Genomic DNA, 22,064 nt, shown 5'->3' on the forward strand with positions numbered 1-22,064 from the left:
TCAGTACAAAAGTACTGAATAACGTGGCCCTTCTAATCCTTATAGCTCTAGCATGGCCCAGTTAAGTCTGGTTTGCATAGCTAGTTTAACTCTCAAACTATCATCTGATTCCTCTCGGGTCAGGTTATATTTAATAACTTGAGAGGCATCTGTTTCACTCAAACCTTCCCTTCCTCAACCTGGCAGCTTGGATACTAAACACTGAATGATTAAAAAAAAAAAAATTACCCAAAGCAGTTGAGGACATAAGTGTCTGCCAGAAAAGAGTTTACAGGTTCAAGTGTAAAAGATTCTCCACATGGTGTCAGCACAACCACTTGGATCCTTTCACATTCAAACCAAAATTTATCTGTTCTTGCTTTCTGATTCGGGCCTTGCCACCTCATCAGTAAGAATGCATCTTAGCACCATAGCAGCTTACCATGGATCATCTGAAAGTAAGCCTATTTCCATACATTCACTGGCATCAAAATTCATGAAAGGCTTGTGACATACTAAATCACCAGTTCTAAAACCTCCCATTCCATAGGATCTGAATGTGGTCGTGGCCCAACTGATGAAGCTGTCCTTTGAACCTTTGGAGATGACTTCTCTCAAGTTTCTAACATGGAAAGTAATATTCCTTGTAGAATTAACCTCAGCCATAAGAGTCAACTAAGCTCAGACTTTAGTTCATTATCCTCCTTATATGCAGTTCTTCCACAATAAAGTAGTACTCCGCACCCCCCAGAGTTTCTACCAAGGTTGTCTGCTTTCCATATTAATGAAGCCAACATGCTATCTATGTTCTTCTCGAGGTGACATACACATGAAGGTCAGAAAGCCTTTATACCTTGGATTGTAAAAGAACTTTGGCTTACTACAAAAGAACACAAACTTCGTCAAACTTCCCAACTGTTTGTTTCTTATGATCCCAATAATTTGGACATAGCAGTGGCCAAACATACATTGTCTAACTGGCTAGCAGACTACATTGCACACTGCTGTAAGTTAGCAAGCATTCAAATTAGAGTTCATCAGGGCTCATCAAGTTAAAGCCATGGCTGCATCGGTAGCTCATCTACGACCATGCCTCTCAAAGACATTTGCAAAGTTTCAACACGGTTTTCATTTCATACATTTACATCCCATTACTGTCTGGACGATCTCTAGTCAGTAAATTCAGACAAGCAGTTTTGCATAGCCTGTTCACCCAGTAGTTTATTCTAAACATTGGGAATCGGGTTGCTTATTCAGTAAGTGCTCCGCTGCAACCTTAAGTTGGGACTCCCCACCTTATGGCTGATTCAGCCCTACTTATTGTTGGGTTTGTGGCATGTTGTGGACTCTTGGTCGAATTGGCGATGACTCCTCCCACGGGGAGGGACCCCCGTGGGGAACCACAATAATTGGCTAGACTCTTAGTAAGCAGACACTGAGGAGAGAAAGCTTTATTATACTGCAGTTGATGAGTAGAATCTTGCCCAAGGAATGGACAGTGCTGTAGTCCAGCGATATCACAGTAGCTCAGGCAGTCTCTGTAGATGATGGTCTCACCCAGATGTAGCAAAGGTCCGGTAGTGTTCCGCAGCGCGGGATAGGCCGTGAACCTGAAGCGTGGAATGAGGAGAGCTGGAGTATAGTGATACTCACAGTGCTGATAACTTCCTTCGGTAGTTGAATGAAGAGAAGGACCCGAGGTCAGAGGTGCAGGATACCCTGAGCAGAATAGGCCCTCGAGGAGTGAGTACCTAGGAGCGCCAAGGGTTCCTGAAAGAAAGCAGTCAGGACCCCCGAGGGACGGGTGTCCTTAAGGTTAGGCAGATTAACCCCGGAGGGCGAGTAGAAGCGAGAGGCCCCCAAGGAGCGGGTATCCAGAGCTTCTGTAGTAGCGAGATACCCCAGAGGGTAGTGAGGAATCCAAGCGAGCAGTTTAGAAGTGGTCAGAGTAGCAAAACCGAAGTCCTCGCTAATTCGTTCAATTGGAGCGGAGTGGAGGTTTAAATACCCGGAGTTACTGACGTCATGCGGTGGGGCCGCCCCCAAGGTTCCCGCCATGACAAATTCAAAAACGTAGGCAGCGTGCACGCGCGTGCCCTAGGAGGCCACAGGAAAAAGCATGGCAGACGGGGACACTGAGGGTTTCGGCAAACAGCAGCGGAGGTAGCCATTCTTCCAATGGAGGAGGAGGAGGAAAAGGGTAAAGAGAGGTGAGGCAGAGCGATCGCAGCCGTCTGTGACCCGATGCAACACTTATTGCCAGAAAAAGCAAATTTGCTTACCCGTAAACAGTGTTTTCTGTAGATTGCAGTATGAAATACCTACCTGTCCCCCTTGGAGAGTCTATTATCTAGCTAACTTCTAAAATCAACTAAGGAGGTTCACGAGGCAACACCTGAGCAGGAATTACCATCTGGGGCAATTGGGGAGCTGGGCTCATTACCAGAAGCAAACTGCTATACCTGGAGGGATGATCTAGGCAGTTGCAGCTCCAAATTAAATTAATGCTGCATTGTGCCACCATTATAGAATTAAGAAATGCTGCCAGACTGGATGAAAAGGCGAATAACCTGGTTACCTTCCTTTTGACCCCTGTATCTGCATACACCCCTTCCCATGATTCCTTAGCATCTGTCAACCTTTGGAGGGAGGTTTTCCTGGAGAGGGCTCATCTTACACAATGGAATGGAGGTGAAGGCTGTTCATCCCCTGGGAGAGGGGAAGGTGCAGGTAGCACAGTGCCATGTGCATTGTGCCATCTAGAAATATTAAACATGTGTTAGCCGTAAATCTTCGAAATTCTCTTCGTAGATCTAACAATGCGAGTAGCAGATAGCCACAGTTAACATTCAGGTTTTAGTATAGGAATTGGCTAGCACACTGAGGAATGAGTAGCCGCCACCCCATACCAAGGTCTGAGGGCTCTCTATGGCAAACCAACTAGAAAACAGACTTTTTACTTTTATAAACAAGGTAATGTGTGTACACTGAACATTTGGGGCTCACTTTTCTGAAGGCTTTCCTCTATTCAGTGTCTGTGACAAAACTTTTGAAAATACAACCCCAAGTGTAACCTTAAACTTCAAGTTTTTTTATCTGATTAAATTATATAGTGCATTTTAATATTAGAGATAATCTAAATCAGTATTCATTTATTTAAAGAAAAGTCACTTGGGTAGGCTACTCCTTCATACTTTCTTCCCCAGAGTGTTAAAAACAATAGTGATCTCCTTGTGCGTTTTAGTGGTTATTTTAATCACCAGTCCAATAAATAGTGTATCCTTTCAGTATAAAATCTGGTGCTGATGAGAGATTTTAATGTATGTGATCATATTCACTGATATGCTGTTTGTAGTTTGCTCCTCATCTTCAGCATTTTGAATGGAAACGTGGAATTCAGATGAGCAAGAATAATAAATGAAACTCATTGAAGCACTGTGCATTAATGGAGAAATTGAAATTCAGTGAGAAACAAAATCAAAATGATAAATATAAATGATTCATATGTTCAATATTGGGAGAAAACTGCAACTGACAAATGTTTCTGGTGCTATGTAAAGCTCCTATATACAAGGTTTATAATATGAGTTGTGTGAGGGGTGACACTAATATGTGTGTGTGATTAAATGTCTGTGGGGATAAAAAAAAGGAAAAATGTCAAGATTGTGTTTTGACTGGTCAACATGACATAAGACACTTATCTTCTTGGTAATATATTGCTGGCTGTTCAAGATGCTGATGGTCTTTTGATGTTTTTGTAATGTTATAATTGAAGCAATTTTAATAATCGAATTTAACACACACACAATAAATGAAACCGCATGTGTCCTGTCCTCACTACCCTACCAAACCAACCCTTAGATTCATCATTCTGCTATATTTATTTATTTTTATTTTTTGGTTTTTATATACCGGAAGTTCCTGTATACAATACATATCATTCCGGTTCACATTAACAGAAAGAACTATCGCCGGGGAGGCAGTTTACATGGAACATATCAAATATAATGAATGGATAATAGTCAAAAAATCTATTATGAAACAACTAAGATCAACTTAGAAAACAACTTGAAAACAACTTGAAACATATAACTGAAGCAATATGAACATTACAATAATGCTGTGAGACAAGGCTGGAAGTTTGTTTTTCTTGCTTTTAGCTCTCTGGGAAAGCTTGATGGAAAAGCCAAGTCTTGAGTTTCACTTTGAAAGTAGTATGGCATGGTTCAAGGCGGAGGTCCGGTGGTAGTGAGTTCCAGAGAGACGGGCCTGCTGTGGAAAGAGCGCGTTTCCTAAGGGTAGATTTTGCAGGTTGGGTGATCATTCTATTCTGGTATTGCCCTTCTGGTTGGTTTGTTAGAAGAGTGTAGTTGAAGCTGGAAGTTAAGTTGAGTGGGGAGATGTATGTAATGCCTTGTGAATCATCGTGCAAGTCTTGAATTGAATCCTATATTTGATGGGAAGCCAGTGGAGATGCTGGAGGATTGGGTGATATGGTCCCTTTTTTGGCATTGGTAAGGATCCTTGCAGTAGCATTCAGAACCATCTGGAGTGGTTTGGTAGTGTATGCTGGAAGGCCCTTGCAAGGAGTGAATTACAGTAGTCTAATTTGGTAAGGATGATGGCTTGGAGTACTGTGTGGAAATCCCTGTAGAGTAGAAGGGGCTTTAGTTTCTTTAAGCACATGTAATTTAAAGAAGCATTCTTTGTAGTGTTATTTATGAATTTATTAAGGCTGAGTCTGTTGTCTAGTAGTACTCCCAGATCTCTGACTTGAGGTGCGGTGGAATATCCTGAGGTGTCCTGGAGAGTTGTTGGATGTTGGCGGGTAGAATGCTCCGGTGCTATTATGAGAATTTCTGTTTTTTGGTGTTTTAGCACCAGATTGAGGGTGCTAAATTTATTTATATATTTAATATATTTAATTTATATATATTTAATTTATAGCAGAATGATGAGTCAGAAAACAAAAGGGGCAGGGGGACAATAGTGGGCAGCTGGCTGTATCACGGTGGTGCGGTTTTGCCCGCTGCGGTGCAATTACACTGCACACTTTCACCCCCATAGTGCCACAGGAAAAGGTGTATTCCCTGTACGTACCTGGATCAGTCCAGACAGTGGGTTATATCTCCCGACCAGCAGATGGAGTCAGAACAGAGTTTGAGAGCGTCAGCATATAGAGTAGTGCACCCTCTGCTGGAGCTCAGTATTCTTCTGACTCCAGCAGATGCGAGTGGGGGGGGATCCACTAGCTCCCCAGATTGACAGGGTTTCTTCATTTTTAGTTATTTCTTTCTTTTCTCCACAGTATTTCCCTGTCTTATGTTTCTCTTCATTTTGGATCCTTAAAGTTTAAAAAAAAAAAGTTTTCAATTTTTGAGGAGGCGTGTGTCTGTGGCTTTGCCTTCTCTATTCTGTACTCCTTTCCTCTTCCGTTGGGGTAAGTGGAAGTTTTTTTTTTTTTTTTTTAGTTTCTTTCTCCACAGGTTTGCTTCTTTTTGGTGGTGCCCCGTGGATGCCGGTGGTTCCGGCCGCTCCATGCATCGTTGGGGGTCCCGCGGTTCGCAAGCTCCGCCCGTGGGTGTGTGCTCAACTAAAACGGGGGTTTTCCCCCGCAGTTACTGGACCCCTTCGGCTGGTTGTTAGGGCCATTTCCAGGCCAAGGCGCGACACTAGCTCGTCTTTACCCCCCCCCCCCCCCCCCCCCCAAGGCTTTTCGTTTTCCCGGTGCTGACATGCTGCGGTCCTCGAGGTGTGAGGCCTGCGGCGAGCTGGGAAATCAATTTCTGAGGGAGGGGCTTTGTGAGCGGTGCTTCCCCGACGGGGAAGGCACCCTGCAGTCCTCCGGTGCGATTTCGGACCTGCCTCCTCCTCAGCCCGGGTGGCGCGGGCCGGCCACGACGCCGCCTTTGGCAGGAACGGCGGCCATTTTGGGGTCAGCGTGAGACGGACTCGCTCCCAGATGCAGACAGGATTGGTTGCACTGGCTCTCAACAGGCTTTGCCCCCGGCGGGAGGTTTGCCCGACCAGGGCTCCCAGAACGGTCCCCCCCCCCCCAGGGATTCCAATCAGCTCTCCGTTTTTCTCACCTGACTTTATTCTGGCAATGCACATGGCTTAGTTGCAGGGTATGGGAGCGCAGGCACCTAATCCCCTGGGGGCCCCTCCCCCCAAGGTTCCTAAACTTGCTGTTGGTCTCACCGCCTCGTCCGTTACGCCTGGATCCCTGCCGGGTCCCTCTCCCGTGCCACCCCGGCGTACCACGGGGGAGGCTTCGCCGGTGAGAGATGTCTCCCCAGAACCCCCGGAGGCGCATCCGGATGGACATACGGAGGGGGACGACCCTCGAGCCCTACGGATTTTCAAAAAGAAGAGCTGGATAAACTCATACCACCACATTATTCAGGAGCTGGACCTCGACCCACCTCCAGATCCGCCGATCCCTGTGGCTCCTGCCGTCGCCACCTCGTCTCGCAAAGGAGATCCAGTACTTGCCGCCCTCCGTCCTAGAGCAAGGGCTTTCCCTATTCATGAGTCCTTCCTACAGCTTCTCACCAGGGAGTGGGACACTCCCGAGGCCATCCTTGAAAGTCACATGTGCCATGGAAAAGCTATACCCGCTCCCTGAGGATTTTTGGATCTTATCAAGGTTCCCAAGGTGGACTCAGCGGTGTCGGCAGTGACCAAGAGGACAACCATCCCGGTCACGGGGGGGGGGGGGGGGGGGAACAGCCCTGCGGGATACGCAGGACCGTAAACTAGAGACCTTCCTCAAGAGGGGTCTTCGAAGTCTTCGCCCTGGGTATGCGGGCCGTGATGTGCAGTTCGCTCACGCAAAGGGCCAGCTTACTCTGGGTACAGCAGCTTCTCACCTCTCAGGAATTGCCCCCCGAAGAGGCCACCCAGGCGGACCGGACTGGAATCTGCCATAGCATACGGGGCGGACGCCCCTGTATGATCTCTTTCGCGTAATGGCGAGGTCCATGGTTTTCGGTTGTAGCAGCCCGACGGCTCTTGTGGCTTCGCAACTGGGCAAGCGGATGCTTCCTCCAAGTCGAGCCTTGCTCCCTCCCCTTTCGGGGAAGTTCTTATTTGGAGAGGACCTGGATCAGATCATCAAGTCACTGGGGGAAAATTCGGTGTGCATCGGCTGCCGGAGGATAGACAGCGTTCCTTCAGATCATTTTCTTCCGGTAGAACCAGGGCCAGGGCACAGTGACGTTATAGGTCTTACCGACAGTCCGCTTCCCGGACACAGCAGACAAGACCCCAGCCTTGGTCTCGTTCCTTTCGTGGGCGGAGGCCCGCGAGAGAGGTCCAGGGCAGGGAATTCCGCCCACAAAGTCATCCCAATGATGCCAAGGAGCCCACTTTCTCCCTCCCCGGATCGGAGGCCCGCCTCATGGACTTCTTCGAGGAGTGGGCAGTTATCTCCAAGGACCAGTGGTGGCTGGACACCATAAGAGACCGGTTACGCCTTGGAATTTGTCCCGCCCCCCGAGGGACCGGTTCATCTTCTCCCCCTGCGGTTCGGATCTCAAGAGGATAGCGGTTCAACAAACACTAGACCGACTGCAGGAAATAGGGGCCATCGTTCCTGTTCCCTTCAACGAGGTGGGCTTGGGCCACTATTCCATTTACTTCATCGTTCCCAAAAAGGACGGTTCCTTTCGCCCCATCCTGGACTTGAAGGAGGTAAACAAGGCCCTCAGGATCACCCGGTTCCGCATGGGGACTCTCAGATCAGTGATTGCCGCAGTGCACAAGGGAGAATTCCTCACTTCACTGGACCTCTCGGAAGCGTACTTGCACATTCCCATTCCTGCCGGCTCACCGGCGGTATCTTCGCTTCAAGATTCTCGGTCAACACTTTCAGTTTCAAGGCGCTTTCCCTTCGGTTTGGCGACTGCACCTCGGACCTTCACAAGATCATGGTAGTGGTGGTGGTCGGGCCCTCCGCAAGGAGGTATCCTAGTAAATCCTGTACCTAGACGACTGGCTGATTCGAGCGAAGTCTTCTCACATGGTCAGACCTCAGTGGCCAGAGTAGTACAATTCCTACGCTCTCTGGGCTGGGTGGTGAACCTTCCAAAGAGTTCCCTTGTGCCCTCGCAACACCTGGATTTCTTAGGAGCGAGCTTCGATACCGGCGGGGGGTATGGTGTTCTCCTGCGCCAAGGACAAGGCGCAAGCCCTGAGGGAGCACGTGTCTCTGTTTTCGAGCTTTGGAAGAACCAACCGCCTGGAATATCTGCAGCTCCTGGGAGTACTGGCCTCCACCATCGACATGGTACCCTGGGCGTTTGCACACCTTGCGTCCACAAGCAGGGTCCCTGCTATCCCGTTGGAAACCAGTCTCCCAGGGAGTATCAGTGTCCTGCTGCTTCCACCATTAGCCAGGAAAAGCCTGGATTGGTGGCTTGTCCCCTCGCATCTGGCTCGGGGAGTCTCGCTCAAGGTTCCCAATTGGGTGGTGGTGACCACCGATGCCAGCCTCGCGGGATGGGGCGGCCGTCTGCGAAAGAAGCGCCACGCAGGGGACTTGGACGCCAGAGGAGGCAAAGTGGCCGATCGCCTGGAAACGAGAGCTGTGCGTTTCGCTCTCCAGCGTTTTCTTCCCCTGGTGCGACACAGAGAGGTGAGGATCCTCTCGGACAACGCCACCACCGTGGCCTACATCAGTCGTCAAGGGGGGACAAAGAAGCAAGCATGTCTCCCTCGAGTCAACTCCCCTGATGGAGTGGGCGGAGAGCAATCTCGTCCGGATAGCGGCCCTCTCACAATCGCCGGGGTGGACAACGTTCAGGCGGGATTCCTGAGTCGTCAACAGCTAGACCCCGGCGAGTGGGCTCTCTCTGACGAGGCAATTGCATCTCATCGTCCGTCGTTGGGGGACTCCACGCCTCGATCTAATGGCGACCTTTCTCAACGCCAAGGCTCCACGCTTCTCAGCCGCAGAAAGATGAGGCGGCGCGGAGGGGGGTGGATGCCCTCGCACCTTCCATGGCCGTCGATCAACTGCTCTATGTGTTTCTCCTTGGCCTTTGGTCGGCAAGTGTTCTCCGCAGGTTGGAAATCATCGAGGGACTGTAATTCTCGTCGCCCCGGAATGCCCCCGTCGGCCATGGTTCGCAGAATCTACTTCAGATGACGGTGGATGGCCCACTTCATCTCGGTCCCATCTTCCTCATCTTCTGCGTCAGGGGCCGGTATTTTTTCGAGCAGGCAGAACTCTTCTGTCTTGCGGCCTGGCTTTTGAACGGCGCCGTCTCCGCCCACAGAGGCTACCCGGAGACAGTGATCTCAACGATGCTTCGTTCCTGCAACGCCTTCGACCTCCGTCGCTTACTGTTCGAGTTTGGAAGGTCTTCGAAGCCTGGTGCTCAGACCGCGGGGTCCAAACCATGGAGGCGACTGTCCCCGCTGATCCTTCATTTCCTACAGGATGGTCTGGATTAGGGTCTCGCCTATAATTTGCTTCCGGGTTCAGGTGGCGGCCCTTGAATGTCTTGGTACAGAAGGACTGCTCTCTACCCCTTCAGCCCGGATATCGCACGTTTTCTGAAGGGTGCCAAACACCCTACGGCCACCGGTCAGGGATCCTTTCCCTTCTTGGAGCCTCAACTTGGTGCTGCGAACGCTGTCGGGCCCTCCTTTTGAACCTCTGAGGGGGTCCTCCCTCAAGGACCTGACCCTCAAGACGGTTTTCCTGGTAACCATCTCTTCTGCTCGCCGGATCTTAGAGCTCCAAGCCTTGTCCTGCCGGGACCCTTATCTGCGTTTCTCCGACTCCGGGGTTTCCCTTCGTACGGTGCCATCCTTCCTACCAAAGGTGGTCTCGGCCTTCCACGTCAATCAAACGGTGGAGCTTCCAGCGTTCGCTCCAGAGGAACCCCGGTTTCTCCGGCTCCTGGACGTCAAGCGTGTGCTGCTCCGTTACCTGGAGGTTACCAATGACTTCCGGGTATCCGATCATTTGTTTGTCCTCTGGTCAGGACCGAGGAGAGGTTCTCAGGCATCCAAGACGACTATTGCACGCTGGATAAAGGACGCCATCTCATCGGCTTACATTGCGGCGGGGCGGGTGCCGCCTCGCAGCGTGTCGACTCATTCCACGCGATCCCAAGCGGCGTCCTGGGCGGAATATCGCTCCGTTTCCTCCCAGGAAATCTGCCGTGCGGCGACGTGGAAGTCGTTGCACACTTTTTCCAGACATTACAGACTACACCTGGCGCCTCAGTACACGGGTTCTTTTGGCGATCAAGTTCTCCGAGCAGGTCTCTCAGGACCCCACCCGGTTTAGGGAAGCTTGGGTACATCCCACTGTCTGGACTGATCCAGGTACGTACAGGGAAAAGAAAATTATTCCTTACCTGCTAATTTTCATTACTGTAGTACCATGGATCAGTCCAGACGCCCGCCACTAGGGGTTTCATTAGGTCCTGCTCGGATTCTTCCAGGTAACTTTCATTCTGTTTGTCTCTGATTATTGTTACTGTTCACAGCTCCTCACAAGTTGACTGTTGCTGGTCCCGTTGACCGTTTGTTTACTTATATCTTTCTCTGTTCCTCTTTGGGAACTGTTCTGGATCCAAAATGTTGTGTGTTTTGCTTTTGGGCTTTGCTATGCGTAATACTGAGCTCCAGCAGAGGGTGCACTACTCTATATGCTGACGCTCTCAAACTCTGTTCTGACTCCATCTGCTGGTCGGGGGATATAACCCACTGTCTGGACTGATCCCCTTCACCTAATTTAATACCACCGTTATACTGGCATATTGCAAAATAATGAATGACCCATCAAGTATGTCTCCTGATGCCTAACAATGTAATATTGGGTTGTTGCTGAAGCTTAGTCTTGTAACCTGTTTCATTTCTTTCAGTCTGTGAAAGGAAAAGTAAAAGCTGGTAAGGTGGATTGTCAAGCTTATGGTCACACCTGTCAAACTGCTGGGATCAGAGCCTACCCGACAGTCAAATTTTACCCCTTCCTAGGAGAAAAAAAGGTAATATTCTAGTAATATACCCAAAGGAGAGTGCATTTTTCCTTTTCTCTAATACATTAACCCTATATCACCAGTGGTAAAATTCTGTTTTAATTCTGAAAGTAATGAGTGCACCAGCAAGCTTAAGTCCACTTAGAAATAGATTGCATCATACAGATCAAATCATTTAAATGGATGAAAACTAATTCTGAGAAATAAGACAGGTCATCAGCCATACAATAGCTTCTTCCGTTACATTAAAAGGACATGTCCCAAAGGGAGATCATGACATCTCAGTAAAATTAAATTTTAGGTGTTCTTGATTGTCTTTTATTTATATGTAAAAAAAAAAATGATAGGAAAACTAAAATCGGCTAAAAATAATGGTGATCATATAAGTGAGGTAGAAATACCAAACTAAGGGGATCATTTACTAAGTTGTGGTATTTTTCCCAGAGGGTAATCAGTCTCGCAGTATTTTTCCAAAGAGACAGAACCCAGCCAGATGCCATTTTTTCTAGGATATCACAGGGCTCTGAGCCTGAGGGGGCTGTGGGCCCCACTAACCCACTAGAGAACCTCAGATGTGCAGGTACTTAACAAGGGGGGGTCGCATAGGGTTAGCTAAGGTGGGGAGAGACCTCGGGGGGGGGGGGGATGGAATTTGTTACTTGGAGGAGGAGTTTGGGGGGAGTGGCCTGAGTGCGGAGAATAAAAATTTTAAAATATTTATTTTTAACACTTCAGATGCCTTAAGGGGTGGACAGGAGTGGGAAAGGAGTTACTTTGAGACCACCGGGGATTTGCCCATGAGAAAGAGGGGGGAGCAGTTACTTGGGATTGATCAGCTCCCAAATGCGCCCAGAGGAAATTAGCTAACAACTCTTAAGTTATAGCTAACTTTGAATCAGATAATGCAGTTTGTGATTTTCAAGACAAACTGTGGTCCCTGTACGCACCCAGATCAGTTCAGACTCCTGGGTTTTGCCTCCCTTCCAGCTGATGGAGACAGAGAAATTTTTACAGCCACTGGCATATAACCTGGTGTGGCACCTGCAGTCCCTCAGTATTTCTCCATCTCCAGCAGATGGAGGAGGTGCAAAACCTGCAGTTCTGAACCTCAAAAAAAAAAAAAAAAAGACTGAGAAACTTCAGTGAGTGGATAGAAGATCCCCCTCCCAGGAGGTTGTCAGGTCCTGGTGGGACCATCCCTCCTGGTCATAGGGTTGAACGAGCAGGGGTTGGGGACCCAAAATTGCTCTTGGTGACCTATTAAGGGTGAAAACTGGTGGTCCAGTTCCCTCACCTCCAGGAGCCCAAACTTGCTTATTTTTTTTCTGTGTTCTTTTTCTGCCTATTTGTATTTTTTCCCTTTCTTATAAAGTTTAAAAAAAAAAAAAAAGGAAGAGGAACAGAAAGACAGTAGAAGGATCGGGTAGCTTTTTCTCCACATCGACCGTGCAGAGAAGCGCTTTGGGAGTTAGTTGTTGCTTTGTTTCACGCTCCCGCTTTGCTTCCCCAGCCTGTGTGGTCACTGCTGCGGCTCAGAATGCCTCTGGAGCTCAGAAGCGCCGTTTGCAGGTCAGCTTCCTCACATTTGTTGCATGCAGGCCGCTGAGTCCAATGCCTCACCGCTGGTGATGGCATGTCAGGGGATCCCGCGGCGACATCTCCCCGGCTGCACCGATCTGGCGGATCAAAGGCTGCGCAGTGTGAGGGTGAAGCTCCGTTGCGCTGAGCATGGGAATGGTGGCCATTTTGGGGACCTTCGTGTCTAAAGAACAATTGCAGTAGGGGGAGGGGATCTCCCACCCGCACTTTCCCCGGCCGATTTAAGCCCTGAAAGGCCCATGGGGGGCAGTCTGAGAGGGAGTCAGATCCTCTGGAGGAGATCCGGATTCTTTCTCTCCCATATTCGCCTAAGTTGTGTTCTTAATGCACAGTTTTGTTTGTTTTTTTAGCACGTGAGGCCGCGGGGCAGCCCTTTCATAAGTGACTGGGCCACTGATCCCCTGAAGAGGAAGAGATCCAAGCTCTCGGCCCTGGGGACCACAAGGGTTTGGCAGGTCCAGGTGCATCTGAGTGGGGAATTTGGAGGGGGTCTCCAAGGAATCTGAAGGGAATTGCCTCAGGACTGATGCCAATCAGGGCCCGCAGGACCATCCGAGGAAGCGGAGTCGGGTCTGTCCATAGAGGTGATGATTCCTAAGGTATTTCGCTTGTTTCATAAGGAGGAGCTGGGTCCCTTGATACCGCATGTCCTGGCAGAGTTAGGCTCCCCATGTAGATTTGGACCAAGAGGAGGTGGACCCAATCATGGTGGGCCTACGGGGTCCAGCTAAGACTTTTCCTTTTCATAATTCTGTGCAGCAATTGGTGGTTAGGGAGTGGGATACTCCAGAGACTGGCCTGAAGGTGAGTAGAGCTATGAAAAAACTGTATCCGCTGCCCGAGGACACTTTGGAGTTTCTTCGGATTCCGAAGGTGGATGCCTCCATTTCAGCAGTTACAAAGAGGACGACCGTTCCGGTTGTGGGAGCAACCGCTTTGAAGGATGTGCAAGATAAGCTTGAGCTACATCTTAAAAAGATTTTTGAGGTGTCAGCGCTGGGCATTCGAGCGGCTGTCTGCAGCCATTTTATGCTTCAAGCATCTCTGTGGTGGGTGCAGCAGTTACAAGAACCGAAGCTCTATGCTGCCTGAAGTGCCTTTGCCCCTTAAACCAGGTGCAAGACTGAAAGGATCCCTTAGGTTCCTTGGGCTTGTCCTGCGGTAATTTGTGAACCTTAGTCTCTCCCATCAGCTTAATCAGCTGATCCAAGTCCTCACCAAAAAGAAGCTTGCCCTTGAATGGCAAGGCCCCGAGCTGAGCATATGAGGAAACAGCAGACCAGTTGTCTCCTGGCGGAAACCATCATTCTGGACAAAGTAAGAATGAGGTTATACAAGGCATCAGTGCCATATGCAACCACAACTTCCAGATGCTCTGCCTGCCTAGACTCCGCAGGTGACATATCCACACGTTACTGGTCAGCAACAGGTCTCAGGAAGGTTGCAGTCCTGGACTCAGTCCTTTCGGACCCACAGACCGGGCAGGGATGGCTCCAGCCAGGGCTCTGGTGGAGCTAAACCCTCACAATAACGTGAGGCTGGCCCACTCCTTTGTCCCAGTGATAGGAGGTTGTCTTTCTCATATTTACTAGGAGTGGGCCAAGGTCACGTCGGACCGGTAGATTCTAAGTGTGATAGAACACGGTTACACTTTAGAGTTTGCTTGTCCGCTGCGAAGCCTCTTCATAGTGTCTCCCTGTGCTGCCACAGAAAAGAAGTGAATCGATCAGCTGCGTCAGCTGGGGGCCATAGTTACTTGATATATTTTGTGGTGCCCAAAAAGGACAGGGCCTTCTGCCCATTGTTGGACTTAAAGAAGGTGATTGTTGGCTCTCAAAGTTCCTCGTTTTTGAATGGAAACTTTGCGTTCTGTCATCACGGTAGTTCAAAGAGCCGTGTATGGAACAGAAAAAAGCTCTTTGTCAAAGATGGCTTACATCTGTCTGTGGAGGGAAAAAGGATCCTAAGAGATAAATTCAAATCCTATGTCATAAGGCATTTAAACTAGAGGACGAGGGTGACAGTAGGACATTAAAATGTCACACCCCAAATACAAATGCAATGAAAAAGGGCAAAAGAGATAACAAAAGTCAGCTAAATAAGTCACAAAGGGAGTCCAAGAAAAGCAGTAACCTGTACCAGAATAGCAGGAAAGCTATGAGCACAAATGCTCGTAGTTTAGGCAATAAAATCCCAGATCTGCAAGCCCTAATAGTGGAGGATTTCAAAGGGGTGTGGGATAAACACTGTGGATCCATAAAGCCTGGAGGATGGGAATAAAGAGAAGAGGTATGGGGGTGGCTTGCGGGAATGACTGCTACTTGCCTGGTGATTAATACCCTTATTCAATAAACGTTCACACGATTAATGCGACTCCGACATTGCTCTATGCTTCAACAGCAAAAGGAAATGTGGAAAAGAGGATTTGCATTCAGGCAACAACCAACAAGATAGCACAGGCTGGGTAAACAAATAAGCGTGGGAGTAGCTTGCTTGTTGCGGTGGTTACTACCCCCAGACCAATTAAGCCTGATACTTCACTTTCAATGCATATTCAGCATAAATCTCTGCTTCAGCGTTATCTCTGCATCAACGGCAGGAGGGAATAAGAGAATTTACATTCAGACAACAACCAACAAGGACTGAATTGCACAGTCTGGGTAAACAAATAAGCGAGGGAGTAGCTTGCTTGTTGTGGCGGTTACTACCCCGAACCAATTAAGCCTGTTACTTCACTTGGAAAGCATATTCAACGCAGCTCACTGCTTCAACAGCAGGGGGAATGAAGAGAAGAGGATTTACATCTAGCCAACATCTAACAAGGCATTGATCTGAGCAGTATGAGTATACAAACATCGGGGTAACTTGCTCAATACGACGAATACTACCCTCAAACTTTAAGCTTTTACTTTACTTTGATACAGTTCCAACACTGCTCTCTGCATCAGTGGCGGGGGTGGAAGGAAATTAGAATCAAAAAGCTACCAATAAGGGCCCTGAATTCAGCGGTCTGTGTAAGAGATAAGTATGAGAAAATAAGTGTGAAAGCTTGCTGGGCAGACTGGATGGACCTATTGGTCTTCTTCTGCCATCATTTCTGTGTTTCTATGTCCAGACCATCAGAAGTCTCTCCGGTTCATGGTCCTAGGAGAACATTTTCAATTTTGCACCCTTCTGTTTGGCTTGGCGACAGCTCCCTGAACTTTCACTAAGGTGACGGTGGTGGTGATTACGGCCCTCAGGAAAGAGGGTGTGCTTGTACACCCATATCTGGACGACTGGCTGATTCGAGCAAAGTTGGAAGACCTGTGCAAGCAGGCGATGGAGGTAGTGATGCACCTCTTGCAGTCATTGGGTTGGATAGTGAACTTATCCAAGAGCCAGCTTCTCCCCTCCCAAGTATTGGAATTTCTGGGGGCACGACTCAATACCCAAGTGGGGAAGGGTTTTTCTCACGGAGTAGCACATGCTCAAGTTAGTCCCAGGTGTGGAGCCTCTTACAAGCCCATGTGCCCAAGGTATGGGATTACTTACAGGTTCTAGGCTCAGTGGCATCTACCTTGGATCGCATTCCCTGGGCATTTGCTCATATGAGCCCACTTCAACTGGCGTTGCTATCCCGCTAGGATCCAGTATCTGAACAGTTTCATCTTCCCCTACCGCTTACTGATTCAGCAAAGTCCAGTCTGTCATGGTGGCTTTCTCACTGCCATTTAAGCCATGGGGTAGAATTGGAAGTTCCTCAGTGGATGGTGATGACTACCAATGCCAGCCCCTCAGTTGGGAGCAGTCTGTCAGTCCAAGGTCAATGGATATCAGAGGAAGTGTCGGGGTCCATCAATCATCTCGAGATGAGTGGTGCGGTTAGCTCTCCAGGTGGTGCGGTTACCTCTGTTGTGCAGCCGTCCGGTCAGGATTCTGTCCGACAGTGCAACGACGGTGACCTACATCAACTACCAAGGGGGGATCAAGAGTCGTGCAGTGACTCAGGAGGCGGAAATGCTCATGTGTTGGGCGGAGCAGCATCTGTCTTGGAAAGCAGCCTCCCACATTGCGAGTTCCGGACAATGTGCAGGCTGACTTTCCATTCTCCGGGATCCATCTATCACCGGCTGAGAAACAGTCGGAAGAAGAGATGCATCTCATTACCTGCAGATGGGGTGCTCCTCATATGGATCTAATGGCAACTCAGAGGAATGCCAAGACTCCTCGATTTCTTCAGTCGCGGGAGAGAGCAAGCAGCAGAATGGGTCGATGCCCTGGTTCTTCCTTGGCACGGAAAACAGGTTTCATTCAGCATGCCCACACATGCTGTTATGCCTCATGTCCATGCGGGTCCCTTCAGTCTTTCTTTTTCCACAGGGCCAAATCCACTTTAAAGTTCGAGCTAAAGTCTGCGGGTAAAAATACGTACAGTCTTTAGCCTATGCAGGCTGTTTGAAATAACCCTCTAAATAAAACTAAAAATTAGAATGCTGTCCTCCGTGGAATTACTGTGAGGTTAAGTGGGGGTGGAAGGGAAATAGAATCAAAAGGTTACTAAGAGCCAAGAGTAACAGATAAGAATGAGAAAAAAAAAAGTGCAAAACTTGCTGGGCAGACTGGATGGGCCATTTGGTCTTCTTCTGCCGTCATTTCTATGTTTCTATGTTCCATCTCTTTCTACCTAAGGTGGGTTTTGGCATTCCATGCAAATCAATCAATTGAACTTCAGCTTTCCCAAATCTAGATTCTGGAACACCTCACGCTGAGGACCAAAGACGTTTGGATGTCAGACATGCCTTGTTACGTTAACTGGAGGTTAATAACAGTTTCAGATTGTCGGATCACCTTTTTGTGCTGTGGAGTGGTGCAAAAAGGGGTCAGAAGGCTTTGAAAGCCACAATTGCGCGTTGGTTGAAGGAGGTCATTGGTTCTGCTTACATTTGTTGTGGTCGTCCTGTCCCGGAGGGGTTAAGGGCTCATTCAACCTGGTCCCAGGCGGCGGCCTAGGCAGAATGTCAGTGTCCCTGCAAGAAATTTGCAGGACAGCAACTTGGAAATCTTGCGACCCTTGCTAGGACACTATAGATTGGATATTCAGGCACCGGAAATTGCTAGTTTCGGAGAGAGCATCCTTCGAGCGGGACTCTCACAGTCCCACCCAGTTTAGGGAAGTTTTGGTACATCCCAGGAGCCTGGACTGATCTGGGTACGTACAGAAAAAGGAAATTTGGTTCTTACCTGATAATATTTGTTCCTGTAGTACCACAGATCAGTGGTACCCGTCCAAGGGGTGTGTGTGCTTTTGGAGAATCCGCACGATCTGCCTTTTTATCTGTTATCCTCATTGTCTGAAGAATGGCACAGGCTTCTTTTTCTCCATGTAGTTTTCAGATTGTTTGTGGTGTTTTCCCTCTGCTCGTTTGAGAGGGATTGCTTCTAAAATTTTAGGGGTGTTTTTACTGTATCAGCTTGGGTATATAGTAATACTGAGGGACTGCAGATGCCACACCAGGTTATATGCCAGTGGCTGTAAACATTTCTCTGTCTCCATCTGCTGAAAGGGAGGCAAAACCCAGGAGTCTGGACTGATCTGTGATACTACAGGAACGAAAATTAGCAGGTAAGAATCAATTTTCCTTTGATATGCATGTTTTAGGCTAGTAATGAGTTTGTTAGCATAATTTGCATTCTTAGCTCATTAGCATACCTACAGTGCTGAGGCAGAATAACATACGTTATTTAGAATACCATCCTTACATGTGGGTCACATCATTCAGTGGGGCCTGGCATGGAAAACAGGTTTCATTCAGCATGCCCACGCATGCTGTTATGCCTCATGTCCATGCGGGTCCCTTCAGTCTTTCTTTTTCCACAGGGCCAAATCCACTTTGAAGTTCGAGCTAAAGTCTGCGGTTAAAAATACCTACAGTCTTTAGTCTATGCAGGCTGTTTGAAAATAACCCTCTAAATAAAACTAAAAATTAGAATGCTGTCCTCCGTGGAATTACTGTGAGGTTAAGTGGAAAAATAACGTCAATAATAAACAAAATCCTCCTTTACTTCTAGTATAAATGATTGTTTAATATTTAATCTCAGACGCTAATAGAATGATAGACTGACCTTCATAATAAGCATCATCGAAACGTGTTTCCACTTAAATGCTCAGCCTTATATATAATCATTGGTCATCAAAGTTCCAAATCCAGTGGCATAATTTGTCTTAAGAGTATATCCACTATCCAATTCACATTTTTAAATTTTTCATATGCAATTAAAAATACTTCAGTTCATAATGTCTCTCTATTTAGTATTTCAACTGGATTGGACACTATGAATTGAAGTATTTTTAATTGCATATGAAAAATTTAAAAATGTGAATTGGATAGTGGATATTCTCTTAAGACAAATTATGCCACTGGATTTGGAACTTTGATGACCAATGATTATATATAAGGCTGACCATTTAAGTGGAACCACGTTTCGATGATGCCTATTATGAAGGTCATTCTATCTATCTATCTACTGGCATCTGATATGAAACATGATCATTTATACTAGAGGTAAAGGAGGATTTGGTTTATTATTGAAAATAACCCTCTCCATTATCAGCCCATTTAAAAGGTAAAACAAACAAAAATCCTTTTATTAATATGATTAAAATATCTCAATTATCTCCCCTCCCCCCCCCAATTTCTACATTTTAAATATCCTAGTAGCACATGTGATCCAGAATGTCCCAAACTTTTTGTTCTCAGAAATTATTATTCTCAAAGGACAAGCAGGATGGTAGTCCTCACATATGGGTGACATCACAGGATGGAGCCCAATCACGGAACACTTTTGTCAAAGTTTCTAGAACTTTGACTGGCCCCTACTGGGCATGCCCAGCATGGCACTAACCCTGCAGCCAGCAGGGGTCCCTCTTCAGTCTTCTTTTTTCCGCGCAGCAGTTGCCACGCGGTTAAGGAGCTCTGCAAGTATTCCTGACAGGGATTTTCCTCACAGAATTATTTAAAGTTAAATTGCCCCACAGGGGTCCCTCCGTTAACTTTTTTCAGTCCACGGTACTCCGGTAAGTTTGTACCTGTTTTCCGTCGATTACCTTCGAGTTTGGCCCTTGCGGCCTACTGGCCGTCGACCGTACCATGACTCGATTTTTTTCTATGGCCATGGCGTCGGGGTTCCATCGGTGTCCGGACTGTACTCATACCATGTCCATTACAGACCCGTATAAAGTCTGTGTAATGTATCTTGGACGAGAGCACGATGTCTTGACCTGCACCAAATGTGCCCTAATGACACCAAAAGGTCGCAAGGCCAGAATGGAGAAGTTGGGACTTCTCTTCCGTGCTCAAACCCCGACTCCGTCCATTGCATCGACGTCATCGGAACCGGCACAGTCAACGTCGTGCCTGCATTGTCCACCGACCGGTGACTGCCCGGTGTCTATCACTTCCCGGCCTTCGACACCCTCTTCTCCCCCTCAGGACAGAGGGAATCGTAAGGAGAAATATCGGCACCGAAAGTCTCGGACCATCGAGGCATCGAAGCCATCGTACGAGCTGCCGCCGAAGAAACCTCCTCCAAAAAAGGCATCGACCTTTTCGGCGACCGGGTCACCAAGGCAATCCTCACCCGACAGGGCGTCGGGAGCCATGACTCCGCCTTTAACGGTGGTCCCTCCGGCTATGCTTCTGCCTCCTTCTTCTGTTCCGGAGCCGGGGCTGCTTGCTCTAGGTCTCCGAGAAATCTGGACCGGATGGTTCAGGAGGCCATCGACAAGGCGATGCATAGACTCCAGGTTACCCCGGCACAGATATCTGTACCGATAGTGGAACCGAGCACCGACCCGATTCCAGCAGCATTGGCACCGCTGCTATCGAGGATGGAAGCGCTTATTGCTGCTTTTCCACCGGTGGACCTCGGGTCACTGATGGCTCCGGTGCCCTCCCCGTTGACTTTATCATCGGGAGGAGAAACACCGTTCCGCATCCCTCCTTCCGGAGTACTGCCTCAGCCATAGAGATAGATATCGATGTGCCCATCGGCGCCATCCACCGATGCCCTCTATGCCTGAACCAGGACCTTCATTGCCTTCATCGGTGCCTCTGGTTATTCCTTCGATGTCTTCGGAGCCTAAACCGGGACCTTCAGGTATCCAGCTACCCCGTCCCTCTACAGTCCCTAGAGACATAGGTGCGGATCCTTATGATACCTGGACCGATGATTCTTCACCAGACAAAGATGATTTACCCTCGCCACCTTCACCTACTGAAAGTAGAAAGCGTTCTCCTCCAGAGGACTTTTCTTTCATAAACTTTGTGAAGGACATGTCTGAATTGGTCTCCTTCCAGTTACTAACGGAACAGGACGACAGACATCAGATGATGGAGTTGCTTCAATTCCTGGATGCGCCCAAGGAAATCACCTCTATCCCCATCCATCAAGTTCTTCTTGATCTTCTCAAAATGAATTGGGAACATCCTGGCTCCATTGCACCAGTCCACAGAAAAACTGACTCTACCTACTTGGTGCAGTCAACTCCAGGTTTTCAAAAGCCTCAATTGGATCACCAATCTGTGGTAGTCGAATCTGTGCAAAAGAAAGCAAAAAGGTCCAAAACTCATTCTTCCTTTCCCCCTGGCAAGGAACAGACGTTTTTGGATACCATAGGTTGCCGAGTCTTTCAAAGATCAATGCTGATCCTCCGAATTGCTGCTTACCAATTATATATGACCCAATATAATAGTCATTTTTAAGCAACTTCAAGACCTGACAATCTCTATGCCTCAATCACTTCCAGATAAGCTCCACACCCTACTTAATAAGGGTTTGGAGGCAGGCAAACATGAGATTAGATCATGTTACGATATCTTTGACACTGCAACCAGTGTGTCTGCAGCAGCTGATTCAGCAAGACGATGGGCTTGGCTTAAGTCTTCAGACCTTCGTCCAGAAGTGCAAGAGCGATTGTCCGACCTCCCCTGCATAGGAGACAATCTCTTTGGCGAGCAGTTTCAAAAGACAGTGGCTGAACTAAAGGACCATCATAAGACTCTCAGACAGCTCTCTCTGTTCCCTTCGGATTATCCTTCTAAACAGCCTTTCCGGAAGGACTCTAAAAAGTCTTTTTATAGACCAAAGAAGTCCTACCCGCCAGCAGCTAGATGCTGCTCTGCGAGACCATTCCTCAAATCACAGTCTCGTCAAACTCAAAAGCAAAAGCCACAGACAGCCCCCCAACCGGGCCCTGCTTCTGGTTTTTGACTTTCACATAGAGAGCAGCAGCCAGGTTCTATTACCAGATGTCCCAGTGGGAGGCCGCTTGTGCCATTTCAATAACATGTGGCAATCAATCACCTCGGACCACTGGGTCCTAACAATCATTGCTCAAGGCTATCATCTCAATTTTCTTTCCATCCCGCCGGATTCCCCTCCTCTAATGACTTGGAGAACATCCGACCATTTATTGCTCCTGGAACAGAAGGCGTCCCTCCTACTCCA

General features: G+C 48.2%; 1 protein-coding gene across 6 annotated transcripts in view; it reads left to right on the top strand.

The window, feature by feature from the left end:
* DNAJC10 (DnaJ heat shock protein family (Hsp40) member C10) overlaps nucleotides 1–22,064 on the top strand; it is a 334,589-nt gene that overhangs the window by 285,721 nt on the left and 26,804 nt on the right. For 5 of the 6 annotated variants that reach the window (XM_029605932.1, XM_029605933.1, XM_029605931.1 and 2 more), the window contains one exon: nucleotides 10,863–10,985. In XM_029605932.1, coding sequence (XP_029461792.1) covers nucleotides 10,863–10,985 — 123 coding nt within the window. The remainder of the gene's footprint in view (nucleotides 1–10,862; nucleotides 10,986–22,064) is intronic. The other variant, XR_003857398.1, reaches the window with a different exon arrangement.

The sequence above is a fragment of the Rhinatrema bivittatum genome, chromosome 6, assembly GCF_901001135.1.
Source record: "Rhinatrema bivittatum chromosome 6, aRhiBiv1.1, whole genome shotgun sequence".
Classification (NCBI taxonomy): domain Eukaryota; kingdom Metazoa; phylum Chordata; class Amphibia; order Gymnophiona; family Rhinatrematidae; genus Rhinatrema; species Rhinatrema bivittatum.